This window comes from Phascolarctos cinereus, unplaced genomic scaffold, assembly GCF_003287225.1.
Source record: "Phascolarctos cinereus isolate Bilbo 61053 unplaced genomic scaffold, phaCin_HiC Scaffold_2;HRSCAF=192, whole genome shotgun sequence".
Taxonomy (NCBI): Eukaryota; Metazoa; Chordata; class Mammalia; order Diprotodontia; family Phascolarctidae; genus Phascolarctos; species Phascolarctos cinereus.
Window position 1 is genome coordinate 141,624,112 of NW_027555625.1, and position 23,700 is coordinate 141,647,811.

Below are 23,700 nucleotides of genomic sequence, written 5' to 3' on the forward strand. Positions count from 1 at the left end.
ACGCAGTGGATAGAACACTGGCCCTGGAGTCAGGAGGACTTGAGTTTAAATCCAGCCTCAGATGTGTGACCCTGGGCAAGTCACTTAACCCCAATTGCCCCCCCCCAAAAAAAAAAGTACTGTGTTCAGTTCCGGCTATCACATTTTAGGAAGGACGCAAACATAGAAGAGAGTCACTCACAACCACACTATACATTGAAGGATCTGAGGAAGTAGAGCCTGATGTCAAGTGATTACATTGCTTTTGCTTGACCCTACAGAGCAGAACTAGTTACAATGGGTAGAAATTATACAGGCATATTTCAGTTCAATAATAACTGGAATTGTTCAGGGATATGATACCTCGGAAGGTAGAGAGCTCCTCATCACTGGATATTTTTGAGCAGAAATTGGATAACTACTTGTCAGGAGTGTTGTAGAGGGGATACTTCTTTGAGTGTGGGTTGAAGCAAATGAACTTTTAGGTCCCTTCCAGTTATGAAATCCCGTGATTCCAAGTTTCTATGAGCTAGAAGCAAGGCCCTTTGATTAAAAAAAAAAAGTTTTATAGACTGATAAAATTTTGTCTGAAGCTGGCGCTTGGAAAAATATTGTCCCACTGCATGGTGCCAGAGTAGGCATGAAAAAGTACCCCTAGATTATACTGAAGGCCCTTCCTCCCTCTGGGTCTCCTTGGGTGGGATCTAGCACCCTATGTCCTACAGGATGTGATGTATACTTTCTGTGTGGCCCTCTGGAATTCAGGGCCTATGGGGAGGGGCAGGACCTAGGGGAAATAGCTGAAGAAAGCCACCATTTCCTGTTTGGCACTCAGGCCAGGGACAGTCGGTGAAAACCAGCCTGAAATTCAACACCCTTAGCCGTGGTGGGGAGAGCTGTGAGGCTCGTCCTGGCAGTTGTCTGCCGGACAACTGCCACCTACTCCATTTCTAAGTTGGGCTGCTGATCTTGGCTGGCCCTTCCACTCCAAAGATGTCATAAGAGAAAATAACACTATTGTAAGAGCTTCGCAGGAGACAGAGAGGCCATCTTGTTTGCCCAGAGGCCTGTTCCATTCTTAGAGTCTGCTAAGCTAGTGTTGCTTCTGCAGTACAAAGTCAGAGCTTGGGTATAGTGGAAAGAGTACTAGCCCGAGTCAGAAGACCTAGGTTCTAGTCCCATTTGGCCATGTTTCCTTGGGCCTCAGTTTCCTCAACTGAGAAATGAGGATGTTGCCTTGATGATTTTTCAGGTACCTTTTGGCTCCAACATTCTCTTTCTTGTTCTAAGATTCTAGGAACCTCTTAGAAGATAGCCTTTGGTCTGGGGTTAGAGCATAAGAGTATTTTCCATGACCCTAGAGCCTTATGGAGACACATTCCTTCCCTTCTGCTGTATGCCCCTTCCCTCAAGCATGCCACCTAGCACATCTTCCTGACCGAAAGTCAGCAGCCCCCTAGAAGGAGGGTAGCTCCATCATCTTCTTCCTTTTCTCCTCTCACCCTTCCTCCTGGTGACCCCTCGGCAGAGCTGCTCTATGCCCCTGCTCCATGGCACCTCCTTTGGATGAGAGACTTTTGATAAGGGGTGGGCACAGGTTCCAACATTGTTCAACCCTTCCTTTTAGGGAAGAGAGGCAGGAGATGTGGAGTAAGGGAGGCCACCAACAGCAGGGGCCAAAATTGCTCTTTGGCAGCTGGCAACTTATATATGTCAGACATGTGCTGGGAGCTGATTTTCACTTGTCTGTGTGTTATCCTCCCCCTCACTCACTCCCCCCTCCCCGCCCTGCCCATTTCCTGTCTCTTTCAGGGGCTGTTGACTATATAAACCCCATTCCCTGTCCAGAAGTTCGCTGACCAGTAAACATCCCACCCCACACTCCCAGCACATCAGAAGTAGTGGGGTCAGAGCCTTGGCATACCACTTTTAACTTTCCCAGTCCCTCTGGAGGGCTCTCTGGCACCTCTGGACACCACTGTGGAGCTATGTTATGCTACACCCATTCACGATGAAAACATTCACAATTAATGGAAGAAAGGGGCCATGAGCTGAGCCTAAAATTAAAAAACAACAAACAAACCACAAAGTAGACACGCTTACCCCTCCATGGCTCCTCAGCCTCTTCAGGCCACACCGGGAGCACAAGGATGGAAGAGCTGCCTAGGAGAACCATTCTGGTTAGAGCTGTTGCAGATTCTACCAATGGGACCAATCAGAATGTTCTAGAGCCCTGAAATCCCAGCACTGGGCTCTGTGGTGCTCCAGCTCTCCTTCCCTGCTCCCAGACATCAGTCGGGCTCTGAAGGACATACTCTGATTTAGAAACGCAATTAGGAAATGAAGGGGGTTGTGGAGGACAGGTGGGTGATGCCAGGGGCTCTCTGCTTATCCCAGGCTCCTCTCCCGAAACACCAATAAGCTCAAGCTTTGAGCTATCACCCTTCATGGCTTAAGAAGGTATTGATAAATCTACTCACACTGATATTGGCTATCAGCCAGTGTCTCCAGTAACGATTTTTTGGATAATTCCTGCTGGGGGCGTCTGGATCAACCATCACCAATATGTACTTCTTATTCTGAAACAAAAATCAAAAGAGAATTCAGTGTCATGGAGGACCAGGCCTTTGATGGGGATAAAAGAAGGCTCTGACTGCCCCACCCTCCATGCCAGCCAAGATACTCTGCTCTCATGACAACCTATCTGGCGGCTGCCATTGCTGACACTGTTCCATTGCAGGGTTTGAGGTCTGTTGGGTGGGAGGAGGAAGGCAGGATGCCTGGATCTCCCTTTGATGGAGGAGAATCTAGTAATCAACAAGTATTTACTGAGCATCTACCATGTACTCAGTACTCTATCAGACACTTCAGGGGACACAGAAGACATATAAAATGGGTCCCTGCCCTCAAGAAGTCTAGAGGCTGAGCAGACTTATGCAGACTTAGAGGAGACATAAAATGATATTACATAAGACAAATACTCAAATGTGTATTACAAACTACAAGTGCTTTATACAGTATTTCAGACATGAGAGTAGGCTGAATTTAGCAGGAAGAATTTAATGAAAGAAGAGGGTTTGGAGTGGGGCCTTGGGTAGGGCTTAGGTGGGGAAGAGGGAATTGGAGGGCATCCAGGGCAGAGGGAATGGTGTGAACAAACTCAGGATGAGAATGAGAACATTACCATAAGGAAAGGGAAGAGGGATGAAGCTGGGTAGGTAGAATAGGGTTCAGTTATAAGGATTAAAGAGGCAGAATTGTTGTTGATCAGTTGTTTTCAGTTGTGTCTGAATCTTTGTGACCCCATTTGAGGTTTTCTTGGCAGAGATGCTGAAGTGGTTTGCCATTTCCTTCTCCAGCTCATTTTATAGATGAAGAAATGGAGGCAAACTGCGTGAAGTGACTTGCCCAAGGTCACATAGCTAGTAAGCTTCTGAGGCTGGATTTGACAGTTAGGTAGCACAGTGGATAGAGTACTGGGTCTGGAGTCAGGGAACCTCATCTTCCTCAGTTCAAATATGGCTTCAGATGCTAGCTGCGTGACCCTGAGCAATCTACTTAACCCTGGTTGCCTCAGTTTCCTCATCTGTACAATGAGCTGGAGAAGGAAATGGCAAACCACTCCAGTATCTCTGCCAAGAATATTCTGAATGGGGTCATGAAGAGTGGGACACAACCAAACAATAGTAAGAACTATCCAGAGGCTAGAGTTGATGACCTCTGAGACCACTCGTAGCTCAAAGATTCTGGGATTCCAGCTTTAAATCTATGATCCCATGAGTCTGTCATTCTGAGTTTTCACTTGATTTGAAAGACAACATAGAGCCAATCTAACAAACAATTATTACATGCCTATGATGTACTGGATACTATGCTAGACCCTGGAAAGGCAAAGACAAAATGAAACAGTACCAGTCCTCAAGTCCTTTTTTAAATTTTTTATTTTTAGGCAGTTGGGGTTAAGTGAGTTGCCCAGGGTCACACAGCTAGTAAACGTCAAGTGTTTGGTCTGTGGTCGGATTTGAACTCAGGTCCTCCTGACTCCAGGGCCGGTGCTCTCTCCACTGTGTCACCTAGCTGCCCCTAGTCCTCAAGTTCTTAAGCTTATATTCTGCTGGTGGGGAGGGGTACACTATGGTCCCAAATGAGTACAGTCCAAGCTAGGGAGTGAGAGGGGCAAGGGAAGGATCAAAGTGCGCTAGGAAAATGTGAGAGCCCAAGAACACTGACAATTAGGAGAGACACAAAAATGGTGTTTAAGGGAGATCACACTGGCAGTCATTTATAGGATGCATTTGTGGGGTAAAGACGGGAGGCAAAGAAGCCAAGTGGGAGAGAACTGTAGTAATCCAGAGAGGAAGTGAGGCACCAGGAGCACTTGGGTGGCCCAGGCATTTTTTTTAAGCTGGAGACGACCGGGAGTGGGGGAGCATTCTCAGTCCCTCATAGACTCCTAGAGCTTTGCCTGGTTCCAGCACAGGGTCCAAGATGGATTGGGGTGATTGGGTGCTAAGTCAGTTTATATTCAGGCATGTACCCAAGGTCAGGGCTCAGGCTGGAAAAAGATGGGATGGGGATGAGTCCTCCGAAATCCCCAATCATGACAGTGGCCAGACTGGAATGATGTGAGGTTGGGAGGCTGATCCCAAGGATTTCCTTGGGAGACACAAGGAGTAGTCCGTATCTGTTCTGATGTGGACAGGCAGAATTGAATTCACTGCAAGGTCTCCTGGAATCTCAGTCCTCCCTCAGGCTCTCTCTTTCCCCAGAATCCAAGTGCCCAGGCGAGCTATTCTCTTTTCCAAGAGGTGTTTCCCTGACGTGCCCCTAGCCCGGCTAGGGACACAGACACTTCTTGGTTCTGTGGTGCTGGTTCCCTTCTTGGTGATCTCGGAAGAGAGAGTTCATGTGCCTGCTAGAACTCTGAGAGGGCTGACCAGTGCCCGCAGAAAACCTCCTCTAATCCTAAGGTTTGGAGCCCCCCACCCCCGTCATCTCCTGATTTTGCTCCCAACTACCCAACCCCCTTCAAAGAGCTCAGCAGGAAGGAATGGGCTTTTGTGGTCCTGACCTTCTCATCTTTTGTCTCTGTGTGCCTAGGGAGCTGGTTTCCAGCCCTGCCACTAACCACATCCTCCAGCAGGAGCTCCCAAACACCCTCGCAAATGCTGGAGGGGTTTCCACCTCAGCTTTCTCCCTCCTACCAGATGAAATGGGGCATGGGGGAGTTAGCTCCTTGCTAGGCTCCATAGAGTCTGTCCCAGGCTCCTCCACCCCTCTTTTCGGATCACTGGAGCATTTGCTCCAGGCAGGGAAGGAGTAGAGGAAGGGAGTTATTCTTTTGAATAGCCCAGACATATGCAACTGATTTCTGGCAGTTCTGACCTATCTATGAGCACAGAGCGCATAGAGCAAAATGTGTGTTACTAAGGCAGGTTGTGTAGTTTGCTTCTCCGGGGATTTTTTTTTTTAACTGTTCCATGTGAGCTCGTCCTGACTGCTCAACAGAGAATATCAGACCCTTGAGGGCAGGAGCTAATTTATACTTCTCTATGCCATGGGCACCTACATGTGACTACCTCTTCAAATGAATTATAAGGAAGGGATAAGGGACTGGTGGAATGTGAGCCTGCCCAGAGCCTAGAAGATAAACTCTATAATCTCTCAAAATTCTCTTTGAATCTCTTGTTTATGTATAGCCTTGTTGATAAAGTGTTGTGTGTCTGTAGTGATAATACAGAAGTCTCTAAGCGAGAGAAATCCAGAACTTGGGTTTTTAGTTTTAGTGCTGAAAAAGATAAGGAAAGATTATGGCTTTTTCTCTTCTATTTTTTTTTTCCGGGGGAGAAGTGCAATTCCATAATGATAATATTTATAGTTGATATTTATATATTGATTTAAGGTTTTCAAAGTGCTTTACATGTGTCATTCCTTTTCTGAGATGCTCTCTTACCTTGCACTCAAAATGGTGAGATTGGGTCCTGGAGGATGCTTTTACTTTGGATTCTGGGGTACTTTGTGGGTCTGGGCTTTGAAATTATAGCCAGCAGACACATAATGCAAAGGCACTTATTAAGATAGCATAGTAAGAACAGTAGCAACAAACCATTCCTCCCATAAGCCTGGGTCATTCTCTTTGATAAATATACACTGAATCTGTGGGAAAAGTGGGTACAAACTTAGGGTTCGGTAGTAATGAGGCAAACACATGAGGAATGCGCGTGTTCAAGGTTGGTCACTCCTCCCATATAGTTAGTCCTTGAAGTCCTTTCTTCCCTGTGGAGTCCTCCCAAAGCTCCTCCATGGGCACAGCATCTCTGCTAGGTTCCCAGGATTCTGTTCTTTATAGAGCACAATGACTCTCATAAATCCGCAGTTGATTCTCTTCTCTGCTGTCAGAGGTCATGCTCCTTGAAGCTGCTTTCATCCTTAAATAACTGCATCTCTCTATCCTTGCCTATCTTGAGTGTTTTCTCTGCCCCCCTCAACTGTGCGTTACACTCTCTGAAAGTGACTTTTCAACTACTGGAAGGGGAACATATCTCCCTCTGGGTAAGAAGCTTCCCAGCTAGACACCTTGGTTGATGGAGGGAAGAGAAAAGAGAAATCCTCTTCTTCACTTCCTCCCCTTCCCTTCTCATCCCCCACTCCTGATGAAGAGTTGGGTTCTTCCTTGACTACTGGCTCCTGCCAGGACTTTTGAACTGTTCACTGTCTCCAGAGCTTAGCTATTTAAAGCCTCCAGAGTCATGGCCAATTTTCAGCCCAGCCAATCTGCTGCATCTTCTGATTCAATCAGAAAGAAGTGTTCATACTTGTAAAGGGATTATTGAATATCAACACCTTAACAAATCTGTAAGTCCTCATCTGTGACTGCATCAACTTTGTAGCCCCCAAAAGCAATACAGTGTAGTGGAAAGAGCAATAAATTTGGAGTCAAGAGGACCTGGATTCAAATCCCCCTCCCCTCTCTATATATTATCACCTTTGGTCCTTATGACATTTTTACTCTCATTTTACAGATGACGAGACTGAAGCTCAAAGAGGTTAATGAGTGTTGGAGTCAGGATTTGAGTCTATCTCACCTGGCTCCAGGTCCTGCAAGCTTTCTACTAATCATCCTGTTTTTCATAAGAGAAAGGAAGGACAGGACCTCTATGGAACATCCAGCACAACACAAAGAATGGGAAAGTACTTTAACCAATGAGTTTTTTGGGTTATAATTATGAATGTATTTCACTCAAGGTCATAGAGCAAGACAGTTGCAGGTCTAGTCGCAGATGTTGTACTGCCTATTCTTGTGTTTGATTCCAATATAAGCACTATGCCCCTGCTAGGAGCAAGGAGCACATAAAGAAAGCAGGGGTGAAGAAAGGTTCTTAAAGAGTCCCCCCATGGTGCATTTACTCAGAAGCCTGATCCACAATCCCATTCATTTGTTTCAAGATCAGGATTTGCATGTTCCCAGCATTTTGGAGTTGTGCCCCTGCCTATCAGCTCCATTTGCAGGGAATTCTTCTTGTTATAGCTCACCGTGGTTCCAAATACCCAGGCCCAGTCACTAATGACTGTATGGGATGTGGTCAGTGAACGCATGGATGTGTCACCTCAATAACAGGCAGTATGCTCAGATTTTTCAACATGGTACCTTGGTAACCATCCCTTTGACACAGTCCCTAAAGGTGCAGATGCATGGTTTCCTCAGTGGGGATGGCAAGTGTAGAACAGATAACCATTAGAACATTATCTCCAAAGCAATGCTTAGCCAAGAGTTTAAAGAGGCCAACAGTAGGTAATAAACAATTTGAGGTTTAACACAAGATTGGATAAAAGAGGCAGTGAAAGAGCATAAAATGTAAAAAAGACATATACTTCACAATTTTTGGAGGGGGAAAGAACCTACTCTAGACCACCCCTTCCAGAAAGAGGACATAGATAATGAGTTCCAGCAGCAGATCACAAAACTGGCATGAAGAGAGGACATACATATAATTATGATAGGAAACCATTTATTTTGCTGTTTTATATATAATACATATGTATGTATATATATGTATATATGTGTGTGTGTGTGTGTGTGTGTGTGTGTGTGTGTGTGTGTGTGTGTGTGTATATCCTTCAGTTAAGAGCAGAGTTGCCTGGGATGTATTGTCTTCTGTCTCTCCCTGAGGGTGCCTAGCTACTTCAGCTAGGCTGGTTTGCCTGCCCTATTATACTGAAGAGGAATTGATAAGGGGAATTGATATTGTAGCCGATAAGAAGGAATTAGTAAAGGAAATAGAAATGACTGGAACCTTGGGAAGAAATGCCCATGCTATCACAAGGTTCCTGGTAGACAAGGATGGAAATGCTGGCCATAGATTGATGTGTACTCTAGACATTATGGGAATGGATTTCAAAGCATTCAAAGAAAAGATAGGCAAAATTTTGTGGCCTGAGATTCTTAAAGACAAGCTGATTTAAGAGGATTGCGAAGCTCTCAAGAATAAAAATCTGAAGACATAAATGCAAATTATAATGATGAGAAAGAAAAGGAGGAAGGGTCTAAAGAGACTTATGTGACTACATAGGGATTAATCCAGGAGTTCAAATTTTTAAAAGACAAATACATTAGACAGAAGCAGGAAGATGATTGAGGATGAATACAAAAGAATGGTGGTAATCCTATAAAAATAGGAATGTGAAATGCCAAAATTACCCAAGGGTCATATAATTTATGTGCTAAGCCAACAAAAATGGTGTTTTTGGTTTTTTTTAAAGGTAATGTTGGGAAGAAAGAAGAGAAACAAAGAAGAGATGTGTTTACTGATGGAGTGAATGAGATGATGACGATGGACAATACAGACAGTTCTCACTTTTTTATGTAAGTGGACCCTTTCTCAGACCTAGTCTATTCAAAGCAAATTTGCCTGTGGAGGCAGGGAAGAGAGGGAGGGAAGTAGGAAGGGGGCCATGCTCCACTGGAGGGGGGTGTGCCACAATGGTTCAAGGATACAGTAGGACTCAGGGACAGAGAAGTCAGAGCAGGAGGAGAAACATGCAGAGGCCAGGGTCAGCCATGTGCCCAGGGACAGACATGTGGGGACTGCACATGGACACAGGTAGGAAAGGACAGGCAACAGGCACGGGGCAGGGACACAGACAGTATCCAAGTATGGATGGAGGGAAGTGGGGAGAGTGAGGAGTGGGGCAGAGCTGAACATGAGGTGGCAGGGGCAAAGAGAGAGAGAGCACAGTACTGTAAAGTCAACACAGGTGTTTTGTTGAAATATGGATTTCTTTCAGAACTCTTTATGTAAAGTTGAATTTCCATAATATGAATTTACATAAAACAAGAGCTATCTGTGATGAGAAGACTCTATTCCTCTTTTGTTTCTGTTATCAAGAAGAATGATATTCAGAATGAAAAGGATAGAACAGAAAATGGTTAGCAGGGACTTAAAACTCAAGCTAAGTAAAGAGCCAGTAAGAGAGAAGCTAAGATACCCTCAGTGAGTTTCAGTAACCTGGCCTAGTGCATTACAAATGCTATGGGTGAGATTGCCGAACCATTGATGGTGATATTTGAAGAATCATGGAAAATGGGAGAGTTGCTATAGGATAAAAGATAGGTAAATGTTACTTTGATTTTGTTAAAGGGGGTAAGAAAGTATAATTTTCAAACTTTGATTTGATATTGATTCTTGGTAAAAAGAGATCATTTAGAAATTATAGTTTTTATGTAATCAGAAATGGATTCAATTATCATTGTGAGATAATTGCCAGACTAGCTTTGTTTTCTTTTTTAACAGGGTTGATAAGTGAACAAAATGCCATAGCTGTGATATACAAGTGTAACCAGGTACTCAAAAACCATTTGCATAAGACTCTCCTTATTGATCCAGATTGGTAATTCAACGCTTCAGACCTGTGTGAGGGTTGGAGTTGTCAGGAGCTTGGGAGAAGAGACATCCTGGTCTTCTGGCTTCCAGCTTTAAGAGATATATTTTATGTTTCCTCCAGGGAGATCCCTGAAGGGAGAGAATGACTCTGAGAAGAAGCTGACATGTTGACATGACAGCAATTCAATCATGTCCCTATCCCATGACAGCCTTCAGGGAATTTCTCCTTGTCTCTCTCTGTCTCTCTCTTCTCTGTCTCTGTCTCTCTCTTCTCTGTCTCTGTCTCTGTCTCTCTCTCTCTCCCTCTCTCTCTCTCTCTCTCTCTCTCTCTCTCTCTCTCTCTCTCTCTCTCCTTGTCTCTCTCTCTCTCTCTCTCTCCCCCTCTCTCTTTCTGTTTCCAGTAGGAGAGGTCATTCACTCTGTGCTTTGCTGGGTGTCCTCATCTGTATAGCACCAGATTTCAGTTTTCTATCAGCTTGAAGAAATGAATTTATCTCCTATTTGCTATGTGTGGTTTTTGTGTAACAAAACTGAAGGAAAGGAATCAAGCCTTGGATACGTAGCTGGGAGCACTCCTGAACGAGCTTTCGGGCTCTGGTTATATATATATGATAGTCTCTTATGATAACCTTGTGGACAAAAAAGATCTGGCCTGGAGGCTGGAACAGTTAGGAGGATCCAGAGCTGGTTTGCTAGCCAAACACAAAACCTATTGATTAATCTATCTATCAGGACCTGGCAGGAAATCTACAGAGGTAGTTGCAGGATTCTGTCACTGGCCCTGTTCCGGCAAACTTTTTTAAATCAGTGATTTTGGACGAAGACAAAGATTACATGCTTATCAAACTTATAGATGACATGAAGTTGGCAGGGTTACCTCTGACAGAAAAATGTTCCAAAAAGAGCTCACAGGTTGTACTTTTAATGTGGGAAATGCATGGTTAGACGATATTTCACTTGGAAAAGATCTGGGGGTTTTATTGAATCGTAAACTTAATAGAAATCAACAGCACAACATGGCAGCCAGAGAAGCTACAGGATTTTAAGCTACCTCATAATAAACACAGTATGACGAGATGTCAGAGTTGGAAGGTTCCTCAGCGGATGTCGAGTCCGAGCCATGCCTGACAAAGAGCAGTGTCTACAATACACCCAAGGAGGATTCAACAAACCTTTGTTTGAAGGCCTCCAATGACAGGAAACCTGCTTTCTTTGGAGACAGCCCAGTTTATTTTAAGGTGGCTCTAATTGTTAGGAAGTTTTTCCTTAAATTAAGCCTAAATTTTCTTCTTTGCAATTTCTACTCATCGCCTTAGTTCTGCCCTCTGGAAATAAGCAGAACACGTCCATCATTCATCCATACGACACTCCTTCAACTACTTGAGAAGACAGGTACCATGCTCTGTCCCCAAAGTCTTCATTTCTCTAGGCTAAGCAACCTTAGCTCCTTCCCAGGTGAGATCCTCCTATGCCATGTGCTAAAGTCCTTTCATGATTCTGGTCCCCCTCTTCTGGATATGCTTCATCTTGGCTAGGTCTTCCCCAAAAATATGAAGCCCAGAACAATACTATAGATGTAGTCTGATCAGACCAGAGTCAAGTAGGACTATTTATCACCTCCTTATTACTAGACGCTATGCCTTATTACTGGACACATAATAAAACCAAAGACCAAATTAGCTTTTTTTGTATACCATGTGACATTGCTGATTCATATTAAACTTGCAGTCCACTAAGACCCTCAGATCTTGTTTAGGCAAATCACTGTCTTAACCATGCTTCCCTTATCTTGTATGTGTCTGGTGAAGCTGATTTTTCAACCTGCCCAAAGTTTTTACATTTCTCCATATTGAATTTCATCTTGTTCATTTTTATTCTTCCTGCTCTGCCTCTTAGTAACTATGTGACCTCAAATAAGTCATTTACCTTTCTGGGTCTCACTTTCCTTAGGAGCTTGGATTAGATGACTTCTTTTTTTGGGGGGGGTTGTTCAATGGGGTTTAAGTGACTTGCTCAGGGTCACACAGCTAGTAAATGTTATGCGTCTGAGGCTGAATTTGAACTCAGGTCCTCTTGAATCTAGAGCTGGTGCTCTATCCACTGCACCACCTAGCCTCCCCCTAGATGACTTCTAATGTCCATTCCAGATTTCAATCCATGAATTCTGACTCTGTTATCTGGTGAGTTAGCTATCCCTCCCAGATTCTTGTCAATTGGAGATTTGCTAAGATTATTCCATCTACAGACCTTTGTCAAAGTCACTGATGAAAATGTTAAATAGTGTAGGGTCAATCATAGATCTCTGGGTATTCTCCTGAAGACATCCCTCCAAGTTGACATGAAACCATTAGTGACTACTCTTTGGAAGGAGTCATTCAACCAGTTGCAAATTCACCTAATTGTACAAGTTTCTAGCTCTCATTTTTCCATTTTCTCCGCAAGAATAGTATGAGACATCAACATCAAATGCTTTGTTAAAATCTCTTTGTGTAAAGCTTCTAACTACAATAATGTGAATGAAAAGGACAAAAATCCCAAACTGAATACTATCATTATAATGACAACCTTGGCCCTGGAGAAAAGTTGAGAAAATGTTCTTCCATTATTCTTTTGCAAAGGTGGGGGGATGACTATGGATATTATTGCATATATTGTTAGACATGATTGATATATTGGTTGGTTTTGCCAATCTGTTTTTTGCTCTTTGTTTTAATTTTTGATACAAGGAATGGTTTCCTGACAAAAGGTAAGAGGAGGTATATATATTCAGAAATGAAAGTTGAATAGGAGCAAAAGCTAGCAATAAAATTAAGATAAAATTAATAATACCCAGGTGAACTATTCTGAGAGCATTCTCCTGCTCTACCATGTATCTAGTAGCCAGTCAAAAAAGGAAATAAAGTTACTCTGACATGACTCATTCTTACTGAACCCATGCTAGCTTTCTGTGATCACCACCTCTTTTTCTGGATGTTCGCTAACCATTGCTTTAAAGACATTCTAGAATTTTTCCAGGAATCAAAGTCAAGGCCACTAGCCTGTACTTTGTACATTCTATTCTCTTCTCTTTAAAAAAAAAAAAGAAAGAAACTAGGGCAATGTTAGTCCTTCTCTTATGCTTCAGCTTCTCTCCTGTTCTCCACAATCTCTTGCAAAGGTGGTGACGGCCTCACTCACCCCACCCCAGTCAGGTCATATCTGCACCACAGACTATTGGGCACCACATTTTAGGAAGCATCTTTACAAACTGGTCCATGTCTAGTGGAACATGACCAAGGATAGTGAGAGGTGAAACCCTGTGATATTGGTTGAAAGAACAAGGACTGTTCAGCCTATTATTTTTCGTCTTTGTGTCTCTAGTCTGTATTTTCTTTAATATTTCAGTGGCTTGTGATTTTATCAGAGTGAGTTGTCCTTTCACCCATGAAGGCTATCACTATTCCTCTGATTTAATAGAAGGTTTTCTAGAATTGCCATGGCTGAAAAATTCACTTCTCTGTAATCAATCTGGTGATGAGGTTTGCACCAGGTAGGTGCTTGATAAGTGCTCATTGAATTGGAGAAGACATGGAAAGGAAAGGACAGGGAGGAAGAGGCATGATAGCTGTCTCTCAGATATTTGAAGGAAGATTAAATTTGTTTCACCTGGCCTCAGAAGGCAGCATGGTGTAATGGACAGTGCTGAATAGTGGATAGTGGAGGCCACGGTTTCAAATTCTACCTCAGACTGGGTGATCGTGGACGAGTCAATTAATTTCTATGTGCCTCAGTTTTCTAATCTATAAAACAAAGAGGGCGGACTTGGTGATGTCTGGGTCCCTTCTCACTCCTATGAACCCAAATTGCAATGAAACAGATATCAGTTGGTTATAAAGAGGAAATTCCTAATGAATGGAACTGTCCAACAGCAGAATGGGGTGCCTCATTGGGGAGTGAGTTACCTGTCACTGGGGGTGTTTAAGCACTTGCTAGGGCTGCTGTAAATACTTCAGGCAAGGGTTGGATTATGTAGCTTTCAGTACACCTCTGAGATTCTAAGTTAAGTGAGGCTGGACCAAACAGTGTCAATATGGGATCTGTCCAGAGAATTCCCCTTTGTGCCTATACTTTGTGTCCTGCCCCCAAGCCAGCTCCCAATCCATGACAAAAACATGGGAGCACTTGCTTGAATCCCATGGTGATTTAATTTTTTAACAGCTTTTGGCATAGGTTCTTACTGAAAGTCAAAATAAATTCCCTCTGGGGCACATATTTACTCCTCAAAGAACTCTAGTAGAACATTAAGACATGAGAACCTCTCAGAGGAACCAGGATTTTGGTTTTTTTCCTCTTCTTCAGTATGTTAGGTTTGCCACACTGTCAGTGATCATATAGAATACTTCTGCCTTGCCTAATATGACAGTGAGATAGGTATATCAGTGCTTAGCTCTCCAGTTCCCCAGGAAGTTTTCCTATGGAAGGGATAACTCTTTGGCAGTCCTCTGGCACCAAGGCTATTAGTGCCTATAAGTTACACATATTAACCAATTGTTTGAGTTCTGCCTTTGAATTAAAAATTGGGATGGGGTGGGGTGGCAGCTACAGTGATGGTGCTCCCAGAGCCCAGGGACTAATGTCTCCTCTGGTGGTTAGAGCTAAAAAATTCCTGTACCCCGACCACTACCATCTTGCCACCTCCAGCCCATTTCAAATGATAGTTAAATATGGGAATTTTCATTACCTCTTCCCCAGTGAAAAAACAACAAGGGGAAATCCATACACTGCCTGAGCACTTGGATCATTGCATTCATGAAGTAGTCCCACCAATTCTTTGCCTGCCACAAACACATTTAGGAGACCTCTCCTACCTGGCTTTGGCGGGGGTGGGGGGGTGGGGGGGTGTCTTTGCTTTTTCAGTTTACTGTAAAAAAAAGGTCACCTCTGGATTTGCATTTTCTAGAAAATCACTTCCTCAAGTGAAATAGAAGACTAAGAAACTCTTGCCTTATTCCCTTGATATTCTCCCTTCTCTCCCAGGTCCACTCTCCTGAGGGCCAACTGCCACCACCCCATGTCTCTGGATAAGAGGACGCAGCCATTTCTGCTTTAATAGAAAGATCTTAGAAACACAAAATCCAGCCAGATTTAGTAAGTGGAAGATGGGCTCAAACGAGCTACTATTTCTAAAGTACTTAGTACCGTGCCTGGCCCATAATGGGCACTTGATAAATGCCTGTTCCCTCCCTTGCTTCACGTTGCCCCCCCAGCCTGATAAAGGGGAAACCTCAGATCTCCTAGCCTTCCAGGCAGTCTGGCAAGTTGGAGCATTTCCAGCGATCAGAACCCCATGTGTTTGCTGCGCCCTTTGCAGGCTGTGACGTGCTTTCACATCCATTCTCATGGAGTCTTCACAGAGACCTCGTGAGGTAGCTAGGGCACGGGCCGTCATCCCTGTCCTGTAGATGAAGAAACCGAAGCTCATTGCGATGAAGCGATCTGCCTCAGGTTACGCCACGAGTGGAACACAGAGTGAGAGGACTCGGATCTGGGGCTCCTGGTTCTTAGTTTGGTGGCTTGGCCTCCCACGGCACTGATCTGGAACCTTAGTCACTATTTCACTATGTCATCACAGGCCTACGTAGTCCTGTCATCCCTCCCTTGGAAAGGCTGGCAGCAACACTCAACCACTCTCCCCAAAGTCTTTAAAGGCAAGGGCGTATCCTTTCCCCGTTTTACAAACAGAGAAACTGAGGCACCGAGCAGGCCAATGGCTTTCCCCAAGCTCATTCAGCGAGTTTTGCAAAGAGTTGGGAATAGATTTTAAAAGCCACATCTCCTAGGGCCCATCTTGGACTTCACATTTCCCAGACTTTTTTCCAGGTTTCGGTCTGGTTCAGTGTCCTTGGCAAGGAGGATCATTACACTACCCCCAAATGCCATTCTCTCTTCCCAGGAACTCCTGACCCCTCCCAGCTGTTAGCCTCGCAGGTACTAACTCTGCTGGGGAAAAACAGCAACCTCAAGAGAGTAAGCCCAGACAATCACCCCCATCTGGCTGGGCTTGGTCACCCCCAACAAGTGTGAAAATACCACCTTTGCAGGCCAGAATCCGAAAGAAATTGGGAACCTGCTGTTAGCTCCATTCCCACTCCTTCTCATGTTTGCTGTTATTTTTTAACACTTTTTTTTTCATAAAAGCACTATCCTCTTCCCCAGAGCTTGCCTGTAGCGAAGGCATGGTCTGTACAACTGCAATTATTTCAGAGAACAGATGGAGTGAGGAGCAGAAAGTCTGTTAATAGTAATAGAAATGCTACATGTTAACCTGGACAGCACATGATGACAGTCCCATGACTACCCGTTCTGTTCCCACCAGCTGGGCAGCCAAAGTAGGAATGAGATATTCACAAACAGCCATCAGCCACGTAGCCACCTAAAGTTAGAACTCAAATTCCTTCACACCAGGGGCTTTGGAGACCACAGGGGCTTAGGCCTACAGCAGGAAGGGCCAGGCCACCCCTTGTGCCTGGGCTCACCAGAGGCATCTCAGCCCTGGTTTACTTCTCATGTCACCTCAGCTCCCCTGACCACCTGGAGCCTCACACACAGGGAGTTCTGGCCAGGGGCTGAGGTCTGGGAGAAGGGAAGGGTCCATAACCATCAGGCCGAAAGAGAATCATCTGAGTGCAAACTCAGGGTTCACCTTCGTGCGCCTAATTAATATGCTCCCCTCCAGGAAATTATATAGATCCCAGGAAGACAGGCTAAGCTTAACTCCTTAGCATGGGTCTAGATCCAGGATTCTTAATCTGTCTGATTTATCGACCCCTTTGGTAGTCAAGTCTGTGGACCCTTTCTCAGAACAATAATTTATTATTTTATTAATAATGTCTCAGACTAAAGTTCACAGAACCCAAGTTAAGAACTCCTGCTCTAGCTCACTGAATTAGGAGCCATAGTTTGATTCCCAGAAACTGAGGTCCTAGGCATCAGTGTCCTGATAGATACACAGTGAGTCAGAGTTAGATAGAGACAGCAGTGAAAAAGGCGAGTCCTAACTCACAAGCCAGTCCTCTCTTTCCCACTCTGGAAAGAATCTCCGCTCCGTAGGTATAGCTTATAGGAACAGCCTACCCAAATCCTGTGGAGGGGCTCGTTGTCATTTAACAGATTCCGTATTGATCTTTAGCTAGATGGTTAGAGCTGAACAAAGCTTAAAAAGCTGTGTCATTTTCTCAGCCTCTTTTGGACAGATCTGGAAACTGAGTTTGGAACAGCCTGGAGGTTGTCAGCAGCATAAGATGAGATTAAAACTCATTCCCTCCGAGTTTTCCAGTCAGCCACTGTTGCCCAGCGGCTCTATGGATGGCGTTAGAAGCAGGCCAGAAAGTGGCTTCTCCCAGCCAGCTTGAGACTGCAGATGCTATGGAGGGATTTCACCTCCCTGGAGGACTGGGTAGCACAATGGCAGAAGGCGTTTGACTCAGAGATACCATTACATATTGCCAACAAGTAAATCTTTGTAGTCTATATGTTTTAAATTTCACAAATGTCCAGAGATTTAGGTGTGGAGTGGATTTTTGAAATGCAAACAAATACCGTATACTCAAGAATATAAGTCAACTCCAATTTAATTTCTTTGCCTCCTGGGTTCTGCCTGCCCCACTCTCCCTCAATCTAATTCAACAAATATGTATTAAACGCCTGCGCTTTGCAAGGCATTGTATTACATGCTGAGAGTGAAAAAAACCAAACCAGTTCCTGCTCTCAAGGAGCTTATATTCTACTGGGAGTGGGAAATAACATCTATTTGGATAAATATAACAATAATAACTCCCATTGAAAGAGTGTTTTAGGGCTTACAAAACACTTTTCTCACAATAATCAGGTGAGGTAGATATCATTATCTCCGTTTTACATGTGGGGAGATGTGTCCATGCACCACCCCCAGCTCCCACAAGTATCTCATTCACTGGACAAAACTCGTTTTGGTCTGTGCCTCCCCAGAGCCTGTGAATGGCCTCTGTAGCCTGGAACTATGGCCCAACCTGGATTCTGATTGGAAACATAAATTTCAAGCTTCAACTCCAAGAAAGATCAGCATATTCTAGGCCAGGAGTTGTTAATCTGGTATACATGAACTTTTTTTTTTAATTGATAACTATTGCAATATAATTGATATCTTTTGCAATCTTCTTGTATTTTATTTTATGCATTTAAAAACATTATTTTGAGAAGAGGTCCCTAGGTTTCATTAGAGGTCACTGACACAAAAAAAGGTTTAAAAAAACCTTCCCTAAACTGTTGCATTGGCTGAGAGAAGTCAAGGATGATCTCTACAATGCTCTGTAGTTGCTATGTTGAGGTGCTAACACTTCTTTTACTGCCAACCATGGGGAGTGTCCTCAGCACCTTTCTATGGGTTAACCATCATGTCCCGCTCCTGCCAGAGGTGGTGGTCGTTTGGGAATGAGTATAGAGAGCCTTTAATACCAATTTCAATTTCTTGCTATTCTGATTTCATTAAATGCCTTTTGCCTTGAATCCATGTGTCACATAACTTGGTCAAATAATAGAGGTATATTGGTAGGGGCTTTGAGCTGTGAATTTGAAAAGACAACTATTCCAACAGTATCATAGCACTAGATGTAGCCGAGAGGTGGCCACACTGAGGGGTCTTAGAATACATACAAATGAAGAAACAGAAGCTCAGAGAAACAAAAATGAGTTGTCCAGGGCCATATAGTATGAGAGCAAGATTTGATCCCAGGTTTGTCCGACTCCAGCATCAGGGCTTTTTCCACCATATCATGTTGCCTTTAGATAATAATGAGGTCATTTGAAGATGAAAAGAAAACTATGAATTGGAAGTGGCTTTATGGAGAAGGGAGCTCCTGAGCTTAGCCTCAGAGGAAGATAAGGTATCTGAAAGAAGAAGTTGGTAAATATTGTGTCAATGAACAAAGGTGGGAAATAGGATATTGTTTGGGGAAGAGTAGTCCATTCTGGCTGTTATGAACAGTGTGTGATAAGGAGTCATAAGAAATGAGGCTGGAAAGGTAGGTTAGAGCTACATTGTGAAAGGTTTAAATGTCAAGCTAAGGAGATTCTATTTTATTTGGGAGACAGTGGGGAGCCAGAGAAGGTTTTGGAGCAGAGGGGTCACATTGTCAGACTAATATATCAGGAAGATTATTTTGGCAGCTATGTGTAGATGGAGAAGGGAGAGACTGGAGGCAGGGAGACCAATTAAGAACCATCTGTCATCTGTCAGTCTCTTCAGATTGCTCTCCAACTAACTCAATGCATATCTATTAATCCACAGGTTTATAAAACACATATTAGTGTAATACCCAGTCTCTCTGCTGAAGAGACTTTTCTTCCTTGAATGCCTGTAGAGTGTATGAATATGTCTGCAGGGGGTGGGCTGGGGGAGCATGTCTCTGCCGCCTTTCCCCTCTAGATCTGAGCCTAAGAAACTCTATTCCTCCGAGCAGCTCAAAGAGTTCCCTGCCTCACTGATCACAGGCGCAGAGAGCAGGATGTAGCGAGAAGGTCAGGAGATTTGGATTCATAAGACTTGGTTTCCGCTTCTGTCTTTGCTACTTATGGTCTGGGTGACTTGGGGTAGATCATTTTAATTCAGTTTCCTAATCTTCAAAAAAAAAGGTTGTTGGTCTGGTTTAACCTGGTGTCCATGGATCCCTGAGGGATCTGTGGATAGATTTCCTGGGGTCCAGAAACTTGGATGGGGGAAAAAATTACATTTTCGTTTCAATATAATTGGTTTCCTTTGTAATCCAGTGTTTTGTACATTTAAAAACATTGTTACGAGAAGGGGCTCATGGGCTGCACCAGACTACCAAAGGTGGCCATGACATAAGAATAGTTAAGAACCCTTGGAGGCAATCTCTCTGGTCCATTCCAGCTCTCAATCCCACAGTCCTAGGTGTGACCTTTATTCCTCTGTGGTCAGTGGCTACAAGGACAATAGTTGGTGATGCAATAGATAAAATGCTGGGACCGGAGTTCACATCCACCCTCAGACACTTACTAGTTGTGTGACCCTGGACAAGTTACTAAATCGCCCTGTGCCTCAGTTTCCCCAGAAGTTGATGCCAGCATAATAAATGCTTGTTCCCTTTCCACCTTGTCCACTTCACAACAGGCTGGCAAGGCAAGCATTATCAGCCCCACCTGCTCTAGAAAGAGACAAAGGCTCATCAAGAGTAAATGATTTACCCAAGGTCCCACTAAGCATCTCCTAAGCATCTTCTAAGCATCATAGCCAAGACTGAAACACACGTCTTTTGATTGTAGGGAAGGGTTCTATTTTACCATGTTATCTTGCAAAGGACCACCAGCCTTTGGCACCTAATTGATTCAAGTTCTACTCAGAGAAGGCCTATTTTCTTAAACATCCTGAAGTCTGAAATTAGCCAGTGAGCTAGGAATGGAGAGTTTACCTGTCTACGTTGAAAAAAAAAATGTCCTCCCTTCATCTGGCTCCTGATTGTATCACTGCCAGCAGCAAAGGACTGCTGTCCAAACCCAAGCTTGGATCCTGACCTAAATAAGCAGCCACTCCAGAGTAGGAGCCAGGTGTCAGAAGTTAACCTCTCCGCAGGGAGAAGGAAGGCTCTTGACTAGATTCCACATGCAGAATTTGTTGTAGAGGTGGTTAGCAAAATCAAAACACCAACCCCCTCTCTCCCAACACTATAATATGAATTTTGATACCAGGCAACATCTGAAGCTGATAGGAACCAAGTGATATTTCTGTTAGTTGGACTCAACCTTTTTTTGGAGAATTCTGGTCCTTTAAACCTCAGAGCACAACCCAATCCGGTCTGATCCAATTCAACTCTGACCCTCAGTAGATGTCAGGAAACACAACCTTCTCCACTAAGGCTGTCTAACCTACTGGGGAAATGCTAAGCTGGAAGCCAGGACATCTGAGCGCTAGCCCACGGTATAAGTAGGGCAGGGAGGCAGCCCCAGGGCTCAGCTCCTGAGGAGAACACAGGATTAGATATGTGGAGGCGCAGGAGCTGGAAATGGACCGGGGGAATTGGGGCTACCGTGGCCACCCACACCACAAGATAATTTGACTATGGAACCTCCGCCTTGCCAGCTCAGCTAAGTGGCTAATCACTCTTTCCCCTAACAGCCCTACAATTACTTAGGATAATAGGATTTTAGAGCTAGAAAGGATCTTCGAGATCATCTAGACCAACCCCCTCATTTTACAGATGAGGAAACCAAGGCCTTGAGTGGGGGGAAATGATTGGCTTAGCCAGGTCTCCTGGCTCCCAATCCCGTTCTCTTTCCACTGGGCCACAGCTGCCTCCAGCTCTTCAAGGGTAGTTAAGCATTCTCAGTATGGAGCAGTAAGTGGACGGAGAATGGAGAAGGCAGTCCTAGAATCCCCTGAGCTGCCTTCCATGTTTGATGGGCCGCAGCCACCTGTGTGGAGGGCCTTAGACCATGTCCCACGTTGGAATCACAAGGATCCAACCATCCCACCTGATCTCCACTTAGGAAGGATCCCCTCAACTTGGAGCTAGGAGGGAGCTGAGAGATCCAACGCTGTAATGATCCAGACCCAGGAGAACTAGAATTCAAAGCCAGGTCATCTGATTCCACTGCACCCACGGCCAGGACACTGAGTGAACTCTTTTTATTTTTAATGAAGTTCTGTCCCTTTAGCTAAAAGACTGTCTACCACCCTTATCTTTTTGTGATCCTGCAGAAGTCATTTCAACTCCCCAGGCCTCAGTTTCTTTCTTTTTTTTTTTAGGCAATTGGGGTTAAGTGACTTGCCCAGGGTCACACAGCTAGCGAGTGTCAAGTGTCTGGTCTGAGGCCAGATTTGAACTCAGGTCCTCCTGACTTCAGGGCCTGTCCTCTCTCCACTTTGCCATCTAGCTGCCCCAAATGTTTGTTTGTTTCTTTCTTTCTTTCTTTTGCAATGAGGTTAAGTAACTTTTCCGGGGTCACACAGCTAGTGAATGTTAAGTGTGTGAGGCTGAATTTGAACTCAGGTCCTCCTGACTCCAAGGTTGGAGCTCTATCCACTGCACCACCTCACTGCCCCTAGGCCTCAGTTTCTTAATCCATAAAGTTAGGAGGTTCCTTTAGGTGACCTCCAAAGTCCCTCCCTTCTCCAAATTACTTTGTTCTGATGGCAGACTCAAAAAGAACAAGACAGTTGGAGCTAGAAAAACAAGGGCAGGTTTGTCTTGTACGGCCCAGCACCCCAAGTTGGTGGCTTCCATGTTTCAGGTTCAGTATCTGGGATAGTGCCAACATGCCCTCTCTCTGCCTCATGTTGTCTCCATACAGAGCTGCCCCTCGGAAATCTTAAGACCACAGCTCTGCTACAGCTTGTATCTGGGTCTCCACAGATACTGGGATTTATTCACTCGATATTTATGCTGTTCCTATTTTTATATGCACTTATTGTCTCCCTCTTTAAAATGCAAACTCACTGAGAGTAAGGATGATTTCATTCTTTGTGCTTGGAGAGATGCTTAACAAATGTTCATTGATTAAAGAAGGCCCCTGGCTAGTGTATAGCATTCAAGGTAAAAATGTATGTGTTGGGTACAAGACAGCCTTTATTCAGGGTACATGAGCGCTTTTGCTACAACTCAGGTAGAATAAATATTAATTCCCCATTTTATAGATCAGGAAACTGAGGTTTAAAAGCCCATTCTTCCATTGAAAGGTTTCCTTTTAAGGCCAGTATAATGAAGTAGCTCCACTCACAACAGTCCATCACACCACAGTTTGAGCCAACAAATTCTTCCCTCACCATTGAGACCCATCGCATGACCATACCCTGCCATAGCAAAAAAAAAAAAAAAAGGAAAGCTCTTCAACAACAGCTCCCTTCTCTGTGTGACTTCACCAAGTTGATTAATAAAGTCCCCTGACCAACCTTCTGCATATTCTGTCTATAAAATTATAAAGGACATAGGTAGGTATGGAAAGTATGTTTTTCCAATTCCAGAACATTAGAGTTGAGATCTGTGAAAGATGTACCCTGAAGTCATGCCAAAAGAAGTAATATTCATTTGTTTCTGTAGCACTGTGGGGCTCATGAGGCGCTTTTACTACAATTCTGAAGCAGGTAGAGTAAATGTTATTTCCCCATTTTGCAGACCAGGAAACTGAGGCTTAAAATGCCAAAGTGATTCACATGGCCTCACAGCTATTAAGTGGCAGAGCTGATGTTCAAACTTAGGCTTCTCTTCTGAGTGCTCTATCTACTATGCCACACTTACAGACTGGGAAGTCATGGACCCCTTTCATAAGAGGCACTTCAGGGTAGATATAGAATTAGCTTCAAAAATGGATGGCAGATTATAACGGGTTATGAACCTGTAGGGGATTTTTGAGGGAAATTGAGAGCTTTACAAATGTAACTCCCCCCCACCCTGCACTTCTGAGGTTGTCAGGGAAGACAATACTGCTTTCCTACCAGCCTTCCCTAGAGCCATTCTTAGAAACAGAACATTGAGTCTGACCCACTGTGATGGATTCTTTCCTTCTCTTTAGGCTGAGGCAAATGAGAAAACCAACCCTAGTTAGGGTGACTGTGACTTAAAAAAAATAACTTGGCTTTTGGTGTCCTTGCAACTGGCAAGCTAGGCATGAATCCTGCCATAGGCAGTCAGCCAGGACTTCTCTGGAAATCCAAGGTCTCTTTCTTAGTGACAGTGGCTGTTTTTCTGATGATATGGCTGGAGCAGTATTGAATCTTAGAATGTTAGGGCTAGAAAAAATATTAGAAATTATTTATTCCGACAACTCCTTTATTTTACAGATGGAGAAACTGAGGCTCAGAGTGGGAGAG

General features: G+C 44.1%; 1 protein-coding gene across 6 annotated transcripts in view; it reads right to left on the reverse strand.

The window, feature by feature from the left end:
- Positions 1-23,700, reverse strand: part of PEBP4 (phosphatidylethanolamine binding protein 4) — a 264,107-nt gene that overhangs the window by 128,564 nt on the left and 111,843 nt on the right. For 4 of the 6 annotated variants that reach the window (XM_078149647.1, XM_078149650.1, XM_020975744.2 and 1 more), the window contains 2 exons: positions 2,460-2,558; positions 2,083-2,142 (listed from right to left, as the gene is read on the reverse strand). In XM_078149647.1, coding sequence (XP_078005773.1) covers positions 2,083-2,142; positions 2,460-2,558 — 159 coding nt within the window. The remainder of the gene's footprint in view (positions 1-2,082; positions 2,143-2,459; positions 2,559-23,700) is intronic. The other 2 variants (XM_078149651.1, XM_078149649.1) reach the window with 1 other exon arrangement.